A 16,611-nucleotide genomic window follows, 5' to 3' on the forward strand; every position below is an offset into this window, starting at 1 on the left:
GGTTAGATAGTGAGGAAGTTTTTTGCTGTGAAGTGGTGAGACACTGCCCAGGGACAAACTGCCCAGGGAGGCTGTGGATGCCCCAACCCTGGTAGTCCAGGCTGGATAAGGCCTTGAGCAACTTATTCTAGTGGAAGGTATCCCGGCCCATGGCAGAGAGACTCGGGACTAGATGATCATTAAGGTCCTTTCTAACTCCTTAACATTCTATGATTCTCTGCAGAAGAGACTCTGGCGCTCTGAAGGAGCTGTTATTCCTCAGCCGCTCCCTTTGGAAGGCGACTTTGGCTGCTGCCTTGTGACAGGACTGAGACTTCACCGGTTCCGTGGGAAGACGGCACGGCGGCCCGAGGCGGCACGGGTGCGGCCGGATGCCAGCCCCGGTCGAGCCCAGCGGGGGTCCTGCCCGGCTCCCGCGGCCGAGGGCACACGTGGCCCTTACCGGGAGCGGCGCGACACGGTGCTGCGCAGGCGCCCGGAGCGGGCGGGGCGGCCCGGGCCGGTTGGGCGGTGGCGCGGGGAGCGGCCGCGCAGCCCCTCAGTCTACGGCCCCGCGCAGGGAGGCGGCGGCTCCGGCCCGGCCGGCGGCGGCGGCCCGAAAAGGCTTTAGCCGGTGCCTGAGAGCCCCGGGTGGAGGAAGTGGAAAGGAAGGAGTGGAGCCCCGACGGGCGTAAGTTCTCGCGGTCTGAGGGGAAAGGCAGGATGCCAGCAGAGGGACGGGCGCTGCCAGCCAGCGGGAGGCCGTTCCTCAGTGTTTGCGCAGTGACAGAGAAAGTGTCCCGTCTTCAGCGGGTTAGTGGATGCTTTCTGCCTTCGGAGATATGTGTTCCCCAGGGGATTGTTTGTAGTCTGCGGAAAGCAAGGCTACCAGGGAACGCACCCCTCCCTGCGGGAGAGCTGTCCGCATTTCCTCTTTTCGTTAGCCTGGCTAATGATCCGCAGCGCGGATTCTGAAGCATTCTGAAGGAAGTTCTGAGCATTCTGAAGGAAGTTTCGGTTCGGCTGCTGGAAGAGGTGGTTTGAACGATAAATACTGACTTAGTGATGATGAGGCGGCTCGGGCTCTATGTCCAGTGAAGTGTCCTGCTGTGTGGAGGCAGTGAACCGCCGGGAAAATGTCATAACTGCTGAATGACCTAATGTTAAAGCAGTTTAACTCAAAAACTATTTTTAAAAAGCTTCGGAAGCTACTGTGAGCTGTGTAGGTTTTTGTTAATGTATTTGTGTTGTCAGCATTACTGCCTTGCAAGTGTGTGTAGTTGCTGACACTAGTAATGGGAAGATTGTAAGGTGTGGGTTGAGAGTGGATTGGGTTTAACCTTTGTACCATAGTACCTGTCACCTCGTTTAACTTGTCCTCGTGATTACTCTTCACAATGTAGTTTAGGGAGATAGACTTTATCATATGCTGTTTGCTATTTCTGATATAATTTGACTGTTGTATTGGTATACAGCTAACATGTCTGATATTGACATGATATCATTCCCCCATGATCTTCAGTCTCTTCATTTAGAGAATTTTTTTCTTTTGAATCAACTTTTTAAACTGCCATTCCAGGTTATTTTAAATTTTTTTAATCCTTGAATGAAAGTGCATACTCCTTGGATGTAGTGCATATACTATTAATTTTACCTGAGCAGAAAGATAAACTCAGAGCGTGTAGGCAGGAGAACTTTCAAGAGCCATGTTAGCCAAATAAGAAATTGTGTCTATTATTTAAAAGAGACAGTAGACAAAAAGGTCCCAAAAATTTTCTCATCAGCTTTTCCATGTCTCTAAAATGAATGTGGCTTGAAACACAGTTGTAGACAGAACTGCATTTTTTGCTGTAGTTATTAATGCTTGAGTGTTTGGGATTTTTTTGTATGATCAGGACTTTACATCATTTAGAGATTTCTGTGGCACATGACGTCATTTGCCACAGAAATGAAACTGAGTGGCTCCAAAGATGATATGAACCTCGTGTGTCTTTTTTATTCTGGCAGGTTGCAATCATGTCTTCTGATTCTTTGAAGCTCAGTGCACTAGCAGCAAAGTCTCTGAAAGGAGGAGAGAAGGATGCAAGTGGCCAGTGTAGATTTGCCCATTGCTATGTGGAGATGTGCAGGTTCAGTGTGTGCTACTCCTCCTGGGCAGTGCCTGCTACACTACAGACACTGTAGTAGTTGAGCAGAGGGCAGCTGTGAGGGCAGCTGTTGCTGAGGGATTGTTGCAGAATCAGTCAGTGAAACCCACTGGAGCAGCAAGGGCAGAAATTGCAGGGTTAGGGAGCCATGTGAAGACATGTACTGGCTTTGCTCTCTGTATGGGTGCAGGGACGTGGGTGTACCTGTGTGTGAATTTAAGTGTACAGAGCAAGAGGTACAGTTGGGTTAGTGAAGTGCTGAGTGTGTATAAAGTGAAACTGTTCAAGGAAGGGTGCAGAAAAGGACTTGATGCTGTGCCTCCTTGTCTGGCCCCAGAGCTGGACCGTTGTGAAGTTGGGTGCAGAAAGGGAGAGCCTGAAGTGTGTGTGGTGGCATCTGAAATGTGATGAGGGATGGCATTTCTCTTCCTTTTGGACTTGGTGTGTTGTTGCCCAGGGTGACTTCCCCAGGAAGGGAAGGGGTGATGGGAGAGGGTCTCTTCTGCGGAGAGCAGTGCAGACCAGCCTTTCACGGGGCCCCTTGTGGCAGCGCTGCAGATTTGAGAGAGCCTCACGCAGGTACGTGGGCAGCAGTCGCTCACCTTGGTGTGCTGTGCCTAGAGCTGGAGCGTCTTGAGGAGTGTGAGGTGACCTTCTCCCAAAGCACTGACTCTGCTCATGTTGCACATTAGCTGCTGGGGGGGTGAGGATGAGGCGTTTGAGGTGCACCAGTGTGGTGTGCTTGGTGTTGGACTGGAGGCTGCATGCAGCACACACTTTGAAAGCAGGGTTGTTGCTGGGTTGTGCGAGAGCTCCTTGTGGCTTTGGTCCACAGCCGTGGCAGGAGTGTCCCTGCGGTGAGTGAGCGCCTGGGAGGAGGACGCCCAGCTGGGAGCACAGAGCCTGCCCTGCAGCACTTGTGCCTGGCGCTCCCCAGCGTCCATGGGTGTAGCTGGGTGTTCCTGGAGAAGCCCCAAGTGTGTGCAGGCCTGTGAGCTGGGGGGCTGGGAGGGCTTTAGGTAGGGCTGGCTTTGGCCTTGAAACCACCTCCTGCGCTGCCCAGACTTCCTGGGCCAGAGTCCTGGCTGGAAGGTTTCTGCCACCATTTTGTGGGAGGGAGATGCCATTTTGTTCAATGTTGCAGCTCCTGCTTTCTTGTACCAGGAAGTACTCAGATATCAATAGATTTATATGCAGCACATGCATGGGGTAGGTAGATAGTTAAGAGCTGTATGAAGTGTATGATGGAAAGAATCAGTAGATTTGTACTTAGATACACTAAATATATACCTTTCTAGAGGTATATGAATGAGACATTTGTAATGGTAAAATCATAAGCCTGAGGTAGCTAAAGCAGTCTTTCTTGAGAGCTGATGGAATGAATCCGTAGATGTGGATGAAATGCATTGCACAAAGATAAAAGGCAGGTTCAGGCCTTCCGCTTTGGGTGGCTGTAGAAAAAAGCAATGAGCTGTTCGGGGAGTGGGCAGGAGGCGTCACAGAGCACTGGGACGTGCCTGAGGGCTGTGGAACTGTGTTAGGTGGCCACCAGGTGGGCCTCAGCAAGCACCGTGTCACTTCCCCCGAACATGGATCGAGGTCTGTCCCTCGATCCAGGCTGAGAAGGCTCCAGGCCCGGGCAGAGCCCAGTGGGATGGTCATGCAGTGCATATCCCTGGGGCCAGCTCTGGGCATCCCATGGCCCTACCAGACGTGAGCAACACAGGCTGAAAAAAACAGAAGGCCAGAACAAAATCCCTGTGTCAGAGGATCACGTGCCTGGGGACTTAAATTTGTGTTTTCTCTGTGAAGATTCTGTGGAGTCGAGGAGTTGTGCGCTTGTGGGTAAGATGTTGCATGCTCCAGATGCTTGCTGTTTCCATGGTGGAGTTGAGATGTGGACATTGGTGCAGGTGCTGGCTCAGGGACACACGGAGCTGCTCCGCTCTCTCTAAAGGGACACCCCACACCACTGAGTGTGGGATGCTTTGACAGGGGGTGGTGGTTGTGCCCTCTCTCACTTTCAGTGGAAGTTTTAGCCCTTCAGGTAGTAAGGTGTCATCAAATCACAAAATATCCTGAACTGGATAAAATGACCCACAGGATCATCAAAATCCAACTCTTCACCCTGCACAGGAAACTAAACAAATCACACCATGTGCCTTAGACCATTGTCCGAGTGCTTCTTGAACTCTGTCAGATCTGGTGCTGTGACCACTTCTGTCAGGAGCCTGTTCTAGTGCTCAGTCACCCTCTGGGTGAAGAACCTTCTCCTAATTCCCAGCCCAAACCTTCTCTGACACCACTTTGGCCATTACCTTGGGTCCTGTCACTGCTCACAAGAATGTAGATATCAGTGTCTGCTGCTCCTCTTACCCTCACAAGGAAGTTGTAGACTGCAATGTGGTCTCTCCTCAGTCTTCTCTTCTCTAGGCTGAACAGACCAAGTGGACTTCAGCCACTCTTCATATGGGTTCCCCTCACAGCCCTTCACCATGTTTGTTCCCCCCCTTTGGACACTTTCTTGACAGCTTAATGTTTTGCTTTACTGTAGTACCAAAACTGCCCCCAGCACTCGAGGTGAGGCCACGCCGGTGCAGAGCAGAGCAGGACAATCCCCTCCCTTGCCTGGCTGTGATGCAGTGCCTGATGCACCCCAGGACACAGGTGGCTCTCCTGGATGCCAGGGCACTGCTGATTAATGTTCAGCTTCCCATTGGCAGGACCCCCAGGCCACTTTCCAGAGTGTCTCTTTCCCCAGTTATACACACATCCAGAATTGCCCTGTCCCAGGTACAGTATCCAGTACTTGTCTGTGGTGGATCAATTGCTTAGCAGCACCCGCCCCTCTTCTGTGCATGTGGCCTCTCGTAATTGTCTGGCAGAGCCAACCTGTGCATTATGGCTGCTGCACTCCTTTGTCAGCACTTTTTGACAGTGTCATGCCCCATGTGTTCCATACCACAGTATGCTTGGCTTGCACTACCACGGCCCTACAGGTCTATCCAGAAGTATCATAGTCTCCAGAGATGAGCCACTGAATTGCTGTATTCTGGCTTGTTGCGGGAGGGAGCTTGAATAGTAAAAGCCAGTGATTTTAGCCTGTGTATGTAAAAATGATTTTTTTCCCCTTCTTTTCTTCTTTTGGAAACAGGGGTATAGGTGAAGAAGATGCAGGAGCCAGAACTTGTTGCAAAAGCCTTGCGAGCTGTTCTTCATGCCTTTAAAAATGGCATACGTTTGTCAGAACTTCAGAGTGAATACAGATCCTTGACCAATGAGTCGATTCCCTTCAGGCACCTAGGATATGACACACTGGAAAGCTACTTGGAGAGTATCCCAGGAGTGGTCAGAATGGCAGAGAACAAAATAGGAGAGGTAAGAATCAGTTACTCTTCAGAAATGGCTTTTGTGTTTGCAGAATGTTCTGGTTCATAGCTTTACCTCCTTTTGTGCTGTGGATTTCTGTAGCATGCATATGGTGCGCTCATTCTGGGAGAGGTGGAATCTGTGACATAAGATACTAAGTCCTCCTTATTTTCCTGCCTCTGCATTCCAGACCCAAGGTTGTGTATGCAAAAGGTGTAAAGTTGCAGGGCTTTTTCCTGGAAACGTGAATTCTGTGTGGAAAGATCACTTGTGTGACTGTGGAGATCTGGCCCCTATCTCAGCATTTCTGACTTTGGAGGAGATACTAGTGGCTTGTCCTGGGACCTTAAAGAAGGTTAACTTGTGTGTGTTAATCATCTCTTCTCAGTGGGGTTTAGCATCATTTTTTTCCTACAGTAAAACTCCTAAGTGCTGTTGCTTATAAGCCTGACAGTGCTTGCTTTGGACTTAGGATTCTTGTTTGTTATGGATTGCAGTGCAACAGGACTGCAAATACGTGTTGAGGTGATGAAGAGCTCATGTAAGTGAGGTGCCTTGCTGCAACATTTGCAAATGCCTCAGCTTGGCAAGCGTGCAAGGGATAAAGGGTCGTCACACAGATCAAGAAGGAGAAGCAGATCTTATCAGAGGATTGGTATGGTAGAAGAGTTGTCCCTTATTCCTTGCTCTTGCTGCACTAGCCTGTGTCTCCTGGTGGCTGCCACCTTGGAAGCAGCTTGCTAGGACCACAAACCTTCTTGCCCAATAGTCTGGACTTCCTGGTCTGAAGTCAGAATGTGTTCTCTTGATAGCTGGTGTACCTGTGTGACTTGCAGATGATCTGCGTGGCAAGCTTGAAGCCACTCCCTCATTGGAGCTATGGTTCTGAGTTCCTGAATTCTTTGTAGCCTGAGGCAGAGCAAAAAGCTAGGTGGGTGTTTGGCAGAGTGTATGGCTGTCATAGCAGGTCTGAAGAGACAGGACTTAAGGCCAAGCTTCCTTGTTTGCTCAGCTGGATCGGGATGACATTTGTGAAGTCAGAACTAGTTCTCCCTCATCAGCTGTGTGGTGAGAATACAGTGAGAGGTATCCTGGGTTTTGTCCTAATACCTGGAAATGTGGCTGTTTTTAAGCAACAGGTTGGTTCCATTTCTGCATATTTACGTCAGAATTTGCCCTTTTACAGCAGACAAGCAAGTTTGGGATTCTTTTTCTCCAAAGCCTGCCTTAGCTGCAGCTACATTAGTCACAGGATTGCAGGTACCTCAGGTCTGGAAACATTGGTGATCCTGCAATTAAGTACTTCCTCGTGGTGCTTCTGGCAGATAGGCATCTGTTTCTAACTAGGTCCTTGCAGGCTGTAATCTGGTATCCTCCCATTCCCTTGAGAGCCTTGTTTATCCACTAATGCGATGTGTGCTGAGAGCCTTGTGAATTTTTGGATAGCACTGGGGGCAGTGAATTCTTTGTGACAGCTGTTACAAGAGAGTGAAATGTGGCTTTAGGAGGTGAAAAAGGTGAAAGTCAGGGGTCTTGAGGTTCTTGAGGAGGACTCACTCTGGTTCAGAAGTGCTGTGTTGACTGCACTGCATGACTAAAACAGCTGAGAGGAAGTGCCTTGTTGAACACCTGAGAGGCAGGAAAGGTGCAAAGACTGAGCCCATGTTGCTGTTTGATGACCCTCCTGTTGCCACTGTCCATAGTGTAGACATGGCAGACATTAAGCAGAGAGTGGCAAGCATGATTATGTACTGATGTGGGCTGCTAAGCTATGTGGGACTGCTCCCATATGCTTTCTTGTTACAGGCTATATGTCATTTATAAGCCTGTTCTCTTTCACCTCTCTCTTCACCTCTCTCCAGAATACTTGAGCTTCATTATAGGCTGATACCATAGCTCAGAGTCCACACAAGGCCACTGCAAGGGCACGCAGTCAGCCAGTCTCTCTTCATGGCTCTGGAGTACCCTGACCTCCAAAATGTCTGTCAAAACCCTTCCCTCTTCCTTTAATCCCCTTGGGGACAGTGGGGCAGGACAGCAAAGACATGCACATCCAGGTGTCTGGTAGCAGTTAATGATCATGGCTGCAGTCTAGATAGTCATAAAATTACTTTCCTTACTGCTAGGTCAGCTGTCCAATATGTACCACAAGAAATGCATTCAAAAAGGAATAGTGTAAAGTAGGCAGTAAAAAATACAAATTGATCTTGAAATGCCCCATGTTACATGCTGCATTAAGTGTTTGTGAGAGGTGAATATTAGATAGGTAACTGAGGCTGAACAGACATTATCTTGGGAAGGCAATGATATCAATTGTCCTTTGTTCTTCTTGATACTGAAGACTAATTTAGCTGTCTTGAATGTGGGAAAGATTAAAACTGATGTCTTTTTCTTTATGCAGTAGCTATGTCCTCCAGTTTCCACAGAAGATGAGAATTAAGTTCAGTATACAGAAAGCACTGCAAGGGGACTCATTGAAATACTGTACACCTGTAACAGGTGGTTGCATAATTTCAAGGAACTCGACTTTGCTTTGCTTTGTATTCATTTATGAGAAGTGTGTTGTTGCACTTTCGTCTAAGAAAACTTTGACTTCTGCTTGAATAATTAAGCCCCTTCAAAAGGAGAAATTTGAAGACTGCTTTCTTCTGCTCATCTCCCCCATCCATTTTATGTCTGAATTCATTTTAATTCAAACCATTTTGTTAAACTTTTATCACTGTGAAACAAGGGAAGGAAATGCAAAATAAAACTTATTTAGAGCATTAGTGACAGGAAAAACCTGAAATGTACAAAAGATGTGAAAATGTGCATTTATAAAACTCTGATAAACTGTATAGGGACAAAAAACCTTTTATATTGAGACCTTGAGAACAAAGGTCAAGTGATCCATCCCATGCATCCACTCCTGTTAGCTAGGAGTTTGAAGAAGGCGCTCATACGCTTTTCTGGAAGTGGTCACAAATGGGCACCTCTCTGAAGTGCCAGTACGTGACTGTCCACAGCTTGGGTACAACCAGAAGAACCTGGAAATCTTTGTGTTGTTCAGGGCTATGATCTCATTTGAGGTCACGGGGAGTTGTTGCAACAGGTCACACTACCAGTATGCTGCTGTGGGTTGACTGGCTGCTGAGGAGTTATGGTGAACATATGGTGAGAGTGGTGAACAGGAGGACTTCCTGTGAGACCTTCCAAGTTTGGGAGCAGTGAGGATGCCAGGAGCTCTGTCTTGGGACAGATGATGAGACAGGAAGAGCTATGAGTAGTGGACAGACCAGTGTATGGGCAATGTAGTGGCTATCTGTTAAAAACAGTTTTAAGTGGGAAGAAGCAGTAGACAAAACAGATTATGCCTTCTTTTGATAACCATGTGAGGGACTTAGACCACTGCCATACCTGCTGTAGGGACAAGACATTCAAGTATGAACAATCCAGGATGTTTCAGGGGTCTGCTGCTCCCAACATCCTGATACATGCAATGAATCAATGAAGAGAGGTGCTCTACTGGACACAGTCCTTGAAAACAAGGAACGATTGCAGATCTGAAGGCTGGGAAGAGCCCTGTCTGTGGCTAGATGGTGTCTGTGAGCCTGAAAAGAGGGAAACAAAGCAAAAAGTAGAATCAACAGTGCAGGACTTTGGGAGAGCAGACTTTGGCCTGTTCAGGAATCTGCTTGGAAGAGTCATGGAATACAGTCCTGAAGAGAATGATCCAGGAGAGATAGTGAGCTTACAAAAATTGCCTCCTCCAGTTTCAAGAATGGTATGTTCCAATAGCTGGGGGAGAAAGCAAAGGGGGCAGGAGCACTGACAAAACTGAGCCATAAATGGAAGCATGCATGAGGTGGGAGCAGGGAAAAGCAGCCTGGGAGGATTATACAGGTGCTGCCTAAACAAACATACGTGGACCTAAGAAAGACTGCATTTACTATTCATTATTTGAAGACCAAGACAAAGTGCTGTCCCCTTGATAACAGCTCCCAGAGCATTGCCAGTTCTGAGCCAGTGCTTCCAAGGAAATTCCTTCCTTAAAATAGCTGGTTAAGTGTACTGGCAATGGGAGGAAACAAGGACAGGGGTACAGGGACAACAGAAAAACTGGAAGAAAGAAGGTACAGCAAATGAAGACCTTCAGCCTTTTGCTGTGTTTCATTTCACTGAAGCCTTATTAAATCCATGCTCAAACTGTTGAGTGCAGGTTGTTGCACAGACATCTGTGAAAGGGTGAAGAGTGAAGGATTTCGGGTTCACCTTTCACAAAGATGGGTTATGACTCAGGTACAGGCTGTTGTACGACAAAGTTTCTATCTTAAGCACGATTGAAGAAGGTACACGTGATTGAAGGAGTGCCTAACTTAAATCTACCATTACAAGTATGCACACAGGAGGTAGAAGGAGAATTGGGTGAGCTGGAAGGGGTCTAGAGATACTATGGAAATAGGCAAAGGAAAGTGCAGGGCAAAGAAGTCTTAACCCTGCTGGGGAGGATTAAGATAGGGAATATTTGGAAAAACTGAACATGCCTAAGTCCATGAGTTTATTGCAGTGCACCCACAAGTATCAGTTATCTTGGAAAGGTCATGGTAATTTGTGGAAGGTTTTTGAGGACTGAAAGAAAGCACCACCCTTCACCGGGAGGGGTGGGAAGATCAGCTTGACATTGAACTGTTGGAAAGTTGTTGAGTGTCTAATCCTGGAAAGCTATTCCAGCCACTTGAAAGACAAGAAGGCAAGTCAGTATGGATTTGTGAAGTGAAAATCATATGTTACCAAATAAATACCCTTCCAAAATGAGATGACTGGTTGAGTGGAGAGCATTAGATGTAGTTTAACTGAATTTTGGTAGGGCTTGTAATATCTTTTTCCATAACAGTGGCACAAAACCCTTTGTGAGACCACTTAAAAGTGGTATGCCCTGGGAGTAGATGCTCAGGAACTGCTGTCTAACATGTTCATGAATGACCTAGGTGATGGGACAGAGATCATCCTCAGCAACTCTGTATATGACAGGAGAGACCTGATAGAGCAGATGAATGTGCTTGTTGTTCAGAGGGATTTCAAGAAGCTAGAGTAATGGAGCATCAGGAACCCTATGAAGTTCAGTATACCAAAATGCCAAGTCCTGCACATGGGGAAGAAAAACCTCGTATTCCTGTATAGTTTTGGGGTTGACCAACTGGAAAGTAGCTTGACAGAGAAATGCCCTGGAGTTCTGGTGGGTGCAGAGTTCGCAGTGGGCAGGGTGCAAGGGAGCAAGGGAGACCAACAGCATACTGAGATTCATTAGGAAGAGTTGCCAATGCTCTGATGGGGGTGATAATTCCCCTCTGCTCAGCAGCAGTGAAACCACATCCTTTTGTAAGCTTCCCAGAACAAGACAGACATGGCCACACTGAAGCAAGTTCATGGAATGATTGTGAAGATTAGGAAGAGACTGGAACGTAACATCTCTGATGTAGAGCTCAGAGAGCAGGGATTTTTTGTGCTGGAAAAGAGAAAGCTCAGGGAAATCTTATCCTTGTGTCTGTTAAAGGGACTAAAAAAAAACCATGGAGCCAGATTCCATCTCCAGTTCTCACTGGTATTCAGTGAACAGACAAGAGAAAACAATGGCAGAGTGAAATAAAAGCAGTCCCATGTAAACATTAAACTGCCCACTTTTTTTACAGGGAGGCTAGCTAAACAATGGAAGAAGTTGTCCAGAGTGGTTGAGAGTTCTTTCTCCTTGAAGATAACCCACCACCTGACTAACTAGTTGATGCTGCTTTGAGCAAAGATGCTGTATTACATGGATTGTAGCAATGTTTTTCAGCCTTAATTTTTCTGTGATTCCAGGCATTTAATCACTACAGCGGTGACACTGCTGGATTGCTGTTTTTATCAGTGCTGACTGTGCAGCAGGCACACTATCTGATTTGTAAGCAGGAGCTCCTGGAGTAGGAGACCTCTCCTTCAGAAGGAGAGACCCTCCCTGTAGTGGCTCTTGTGTTGAGCCAGCCCAGCAAAGGTGCTGGGTGTGCAGCAGAGGAGGAGGAAGAGGAGAGGGAAGGATGAGCTGGAGGGCACTGCTGGAGGGGTTGCCTGGTTTCTAGTGTCATCATCCATTGCCTAGGTTTTCCTAGGCTGTGTGTGTCACCGTGGAACAAGAAGAGAGATCCCTGGAAGGAGCTGTTGCTCCTTAGCAATCTCTTGCTTTTGTTGTTTTACTGCTTTAATTGCCCTGTCTTGATTGTGAAAAAAGATCCTTTTTGGAGCTGCTGTTTGCTAAATTTCAGAGGTGCTGGTGAAGTCTCTGACTTTTCTCTTGCCCTGCTCCTATGCAAAATGGCCATCTCTGATGTTTCTTGGGGGCCATGGCTAGCAAAGTAGCAGTGCTGGCCCCATGGCACCATTGAGAAAAGGGCCCTTTCACAACCTCTACCACCACCACAGAACATGGCTGAGACCACAGACATCCATTTTTAACTTAGTGCTTTTGGGATAACTGCCTGTGTCCTTATGGAATCCTGGAAGAGTACTCACCCAGCTGCCTTTGCAGCAGTTGAATGGCCCAAAAGTTTGGGCTTTCATCTTCTTTTCAGGCAAAGTGCATGCTAGGCACATGGTTTAGTGTCTTGCCAAGGCCAAGTTCCTGTATCCATCTACAGGATGGCCTACCGTGATTGGATGTTGAGGCAAGAGGCCATGAAGTTGGGCAGGGAGATACCCGTGGCCTTGTCCAAGGTTAGGCTGTTGTTGGAGGCCAGCCCAGTGCCTGTGATTGGTGCAGCCAGGATAGCTGTGCAGTTTCTTTGGTAAGTGGGGCAAAGGCAACCCTGCTCCAAAGGGTCAAGTGTGGTGCCAGAGCCTCTAGTGAGCCTTGGCAGGAGGAACAAGAACAGGCTGCAACCCCATGGCTTCCCAGAGTTATAAAGTGAGATTGTGGGACTGTGGGATGGCAGTTAGAAACCAGGCTGTTTCTCAGAGAGGCCCAGCCTAATGTGGAAAGGTGATGGAAAGGCTCTGGCTGTCTGGTTAGTTGATTTCACAAAACGTGAATGAGATCTCTAAAATCCGTGTCTGCTGCTGGAGCCTTTCCTGAACTGCCTGCTGGCCTGCATGATTCAACAGTTACAGGCTTGGAAAGGGATACAAGTGATTCTGAGGGCTGTGGATGAGCATGGATCTCACTGGTTGCTTTTTCCCCTGTCTCTTTCCTGCTCCTACAAGGTCATTTGCCATGCTGTTAGTTGCAGTGAAACTGTACGAGTTGCTCAACTGGTGGCCCGACAGAGGAGTTCCAAGAAGAAAACAGTCTGGCAGGTGAACTGTCAGATGAGGCTGAAGAACACATCTCCAGTCAGTTTATCAGGTAAGCCATAGGCAGCTCTAGAGGGCCTTTATGAAAGAACTGTGCAGCTGCTGCAGCAAAAGCCTTGGCTGTGAGGATGTGTCACGTACGGCCACGAGTTACAGTGTCCAAGTGGAGAGTTCTTGGGAGGATGAGTTTTCTTGACAAGGGTGCTTATATCTGAAAGCCATGATCAGAGAGGAAGCCCTTTTCAGGTGTGTATGTAAGGTGTGAATGATCTTGGAAAACAAAGTCCTTGTAGGATGCTTAGCTTCACTTTCATGTGCTCCTGCTTTTGCAAGAAATACAGTTGAGATGCAGGCAAGAAATGTGGCAATGAGCCTGCATGTTCTTTAACGCTGGCCTTGGCCTGTTGTGGAGTGGGAGGATTGAACCATTCCCTCACAGTGAGAAGAAGTACCTGTAGCATCATCTGTAGCTGTTTCAGAGACTCCTGTTGTTGATGCCAGTGCCAAAAAAGTTTTGATGCCCATTTTCAAAACCTCTTCTTATCTCTTACCTTTTGCATAAGCTTTTGTAGCAGTGTTTTCCTAAAATGTGGATCAAGTTTTCCTCACTGCTGTTCTGTTGTGTGACTGTCTGTGGAATTCGGCCCAGGATTAAGCCCAGGCAGGACCCATTTGCTTGCAGATTGGCAGCTTGGAACAACAGTGGGTTTCATAGCTTGTGTGTATTCCCCTGTTGTCTGTAATGAAGTGTTTGATGCTTCTTGCTTTTCTACAAGGATGCCAGTTGGGAAGCTGAACTAGTGGCTCATATCCCAATTAAATGACAGGAATTATAAAGGCAGGTCAATTCACTGTCTTGCACATCAATTCCCTTGGAAGTGTTTAAAACCTCCAAAATTGATCCAACATGTAAACAGCAAAGTGACCAAGAGCTTGTTTATCCCAGTGTGGCCTAAATGTTGGTGAGTTCCTCTGTGGATGTAACTTGGTCACCTCTGCTGTGTGGTGGGAGTTCAGGTACACACAAGCCAGAGTAGCAAAGAAACTCTTTGGATGGCAGTACAGGAGGTGCCCCGGGAGGTGGAGGTAGACTGGAAAAGAATGCTACTCATGGCTGCATCTGCAAACTCTTTAGGAAAGCCCAAAGGAACTTTGCGGCAGCCCCGGTCTTTGAACATGCCAGAAGAAGGCGGAAAGAGGCCTGTTCCTCGCCTGCCCCAAGGCAGAGAAGTGGCATGTGGAGGTGTGAAACCTGTTGTGGAGAGTGCCCAATCTGCCATGCCTTCAGCTGCTGGGAGTGGATCACCTAAAGAAATCCCCATGCAGAGGCATGTCACTGTGGTCAACAGGTCAGTGTGTGTGTGTGCGCGCACAAGTGAGGGGAAATTAAGTGTAATGGACCCTTGGATGCTTCTATGCAAGCAGTGCCTTTTGGGACCCAATGGGAATCCAGGCCCCTATCCTTGCAGCAAGTGAAGTCTGAATGTGGGATGGTACCCAGGAAGGAGACAGATGATGTTTTGCTTTTCTTGGTGCTGTCATAGCTAGCCTGTGCTCTTGCCTGTTCCCATGTTTTCTGGGGAGAAATGTGGCCAAAGTGTCACAGCAAGGGAGTGTGGAGCTGTTGCTTAGGCCCAGGAGGGAGCTGTTGTGGCCAGTGTGACAGAAAGCACGAGAAGCAGATTTGTGTGTAGGGGCAGGTGATGTGTGTGTTGAGGGTGATGGTTGTCTGCAGGTGGCTGCCCTTTTCCTCTTGCCTGACTTCTGTGTTGCAGTGTCAGTCTTTGTGCCCCTTCTTGGCTTGCTCAGAGCCAGGAGCCAGCTGACCGTGTTTGGGTGAACTGAGATGAGGGCTGGAGCTGCAGTTCTGCTGGGTTAGCGGTACATGCTGCTTTTCAGCCCCATCTGAGCCTCTCTAATCCGGGTGGCTTAGTCAGCTGCTGCCCCATCATTTCTTTCTGTGTTGTTTTCAGCTGCCCTGGGCTGTCAGCTGATGGTGGCGAGAAAGTGTTTGCTGTTGCTCATTGTGGCTGTGCTAAGTCCACTGGAGCTGTGATTGTGGCGGTAATCCTCTGCACGGGGAGGACTCCAGCCCGGGCTGGGTTGGAAGTCAGCCTGGTGTTGAATGGAAACGGCAGTGGCATGCCACTTCCACAGTGGCGTAGCTGTGAAGTGGCCCAGAGCAGCACAACAGCTTAATCCTGCTGCGGTGTCTGCTCTTTCTGGAAGATCCACAGAAAGCAGGCACGTCCTCCCCCACTCACCTGCATGAGTTCTATGTACCATTTGCAGTCTGTTGTGCAAAGGAGAGAAGGACCAAGCCATCCTGCTGTGACTCAGAAATGTAGTAGCAGCTGTGCTTGGGCCTTCTCTTTTCTGTGTGTGCAGATGAGTGCATATTTCTAACTGGCACTTTCTAGAAGGCAGAGGCACTTTGCCTCAGGCAAAGCAAAAAGTGCACTTAGAGTTTTCTCCAAGTTAGTTACTGTAAGGAAAATACAGGAAGTATTTTATAGCAGTTAAAGATTTGTGAATAAAATTAGGTACATGTCACCCCTCTTCTGGCTATTCCTAGTGTAGTCTGCTACATCTTTTGTTATCTTTGTTCATCTCTGGCAGTCTCTCCTGAGCTCCTTTTAGGTAAGTGTTCTACCTTTCTTTCTGTTGTCCATTTCTGCCCTGCACTGTAGGAGAAGCTACAAGCAAAGTCTGCTTTGGCCCATGTATTTTTTGGGGAGGAGACATCCTGTGCTTTTGCAAAGAGTCCAAATGCTATCCTGTTAGCTTGGGTACATAGTGAAGGGAGAGTTCAGGAAGATGCGATTCATATTCCATGTGAATACGAGGTTGTATATGACTGGATTAATTTGTTTCAACTTGGCCAATTTAAAGCAGGGTTGGCAAGATCCATGTGTCCTTGCTGCTGGGGACGTTTTGTACCTCCTGAACCATTGTAGTTGCTTGTACTTTGGGAATTGCAGGAGGGAAAGCTGCTTTGAGCAGAAGGTCCTGACTTCAAAAAACAGTGTGCAGTGAGTGGAGTTAAGAACAGCATCCCCAAAAATCCTGGGCTGACAGCAGTCTCATAGTTATCTGGTACAGGTTTGAGGGCTCTGTTCCACCAGGGGTGGAAGCACTTGCCTATGAGAGTGACTGAGCCTTCACAGCTCAGGTTGACTGAGACAAGTCCTGAGGGTGACACACTGTCTCTGCCTTACTTCCCAGTTTGGAGTGAGCTGTTATCTGTGTGCAGTTTTTGACTTTCTGTTACCCACCCTGTCCCTCCAGTTAACTCACATTGTAGGAAACGACACCCATGCTCTCATGATTGCACATAGGGATCTCTGTTTTCTCCTTTTCTGTTGACCGTCTGTACTACTATGGCAGATGCATGTTCCTTGCCTTGACACAATGTCCTGCCAGTGACAGACTTTGTTTGGATGCTGACAGGTATTGGTGCTCCACCTGGTATCATGTAGTAAAGCTCCTCAATGAGGCTGGAAATGGTGGTTTTCTTGAGACTGCCAAAGTCTGTGTCCAACCTCTGTAGCGCTTTGTGATATTCTTTGCAGAGATTTTTATGATCACAGATTCAGGAGCTTGCCCCTGTGTAGCATTTGGTAGAAAGGGAACAGGTTGTTTGTTTTCCCAATTCTGTCACACTCACATGACAACAGAGAAATGCTGAAGGTAATTGTCTGAGGCTTTCTTGCAGATGCTGTTGCAGGGTCTGAGGCTTGTCTTTATAGCAGCAATCTGAGGTTATCCTGACTATGTTGCTGTGGACCCTCAGAAGCAGGAAGGGACTTTGCTGGTA

General features: G+C 47.9%; 1 protein-coding gene across 3 annotated transcripts in view; it reads left to right on the top strand.

Moving 5' to 3' along the window:
* The first annotated feature begins 523 nt into the window (after window positions 1-523).
* TDRD7 (tudor domain containing 7) overlaps window positions 524-16,611 on the top strand; it is a 47,669-nt gene continuing 31,581 nt past the window's right edge. The window contains exons 1-4 of one of the 3 annotated variants that reach the window (XM_054003048.1): window positions 524-670; window positions 5,281-5,504; window positions 12,705-12,846; window positions 13,930-14,143. In XM_054003048.1, the coding sequence (XP_053859023.1) occupies window positions 5,298-5,504; window positions 12,705-12,846; window positions 13,930-14,143 (563 nt within the window). In that variant the 5' untranslated portion in view covers window positions 524-670; window positions 5,281-5,297. Of the gene's footprint in view, window positions 671-3,718; window positions 3,972-5,280; window positions 5,505-12,704; window positions 12,847-13,929; window positions 14,144-16,611 lie in introns of those variants that run through there. The other 2 variants (XM_054003046.1, XM_054003047.1) reach the window with 2 other exon arrangements.

Source organism: Vidua macroura, chromosome Z (genome assembly GCF_024509145.1).
Source record: "Vidua macroura isolate BioBank_ID:100142 chromosome Z, ASM2450914v1, whole genome shotgun sequence".
NCBI lineage: Eukaryota > Metazoa > Chordata > Aves > Passeriformes > Viduidae > Vidua > Vidua macroura.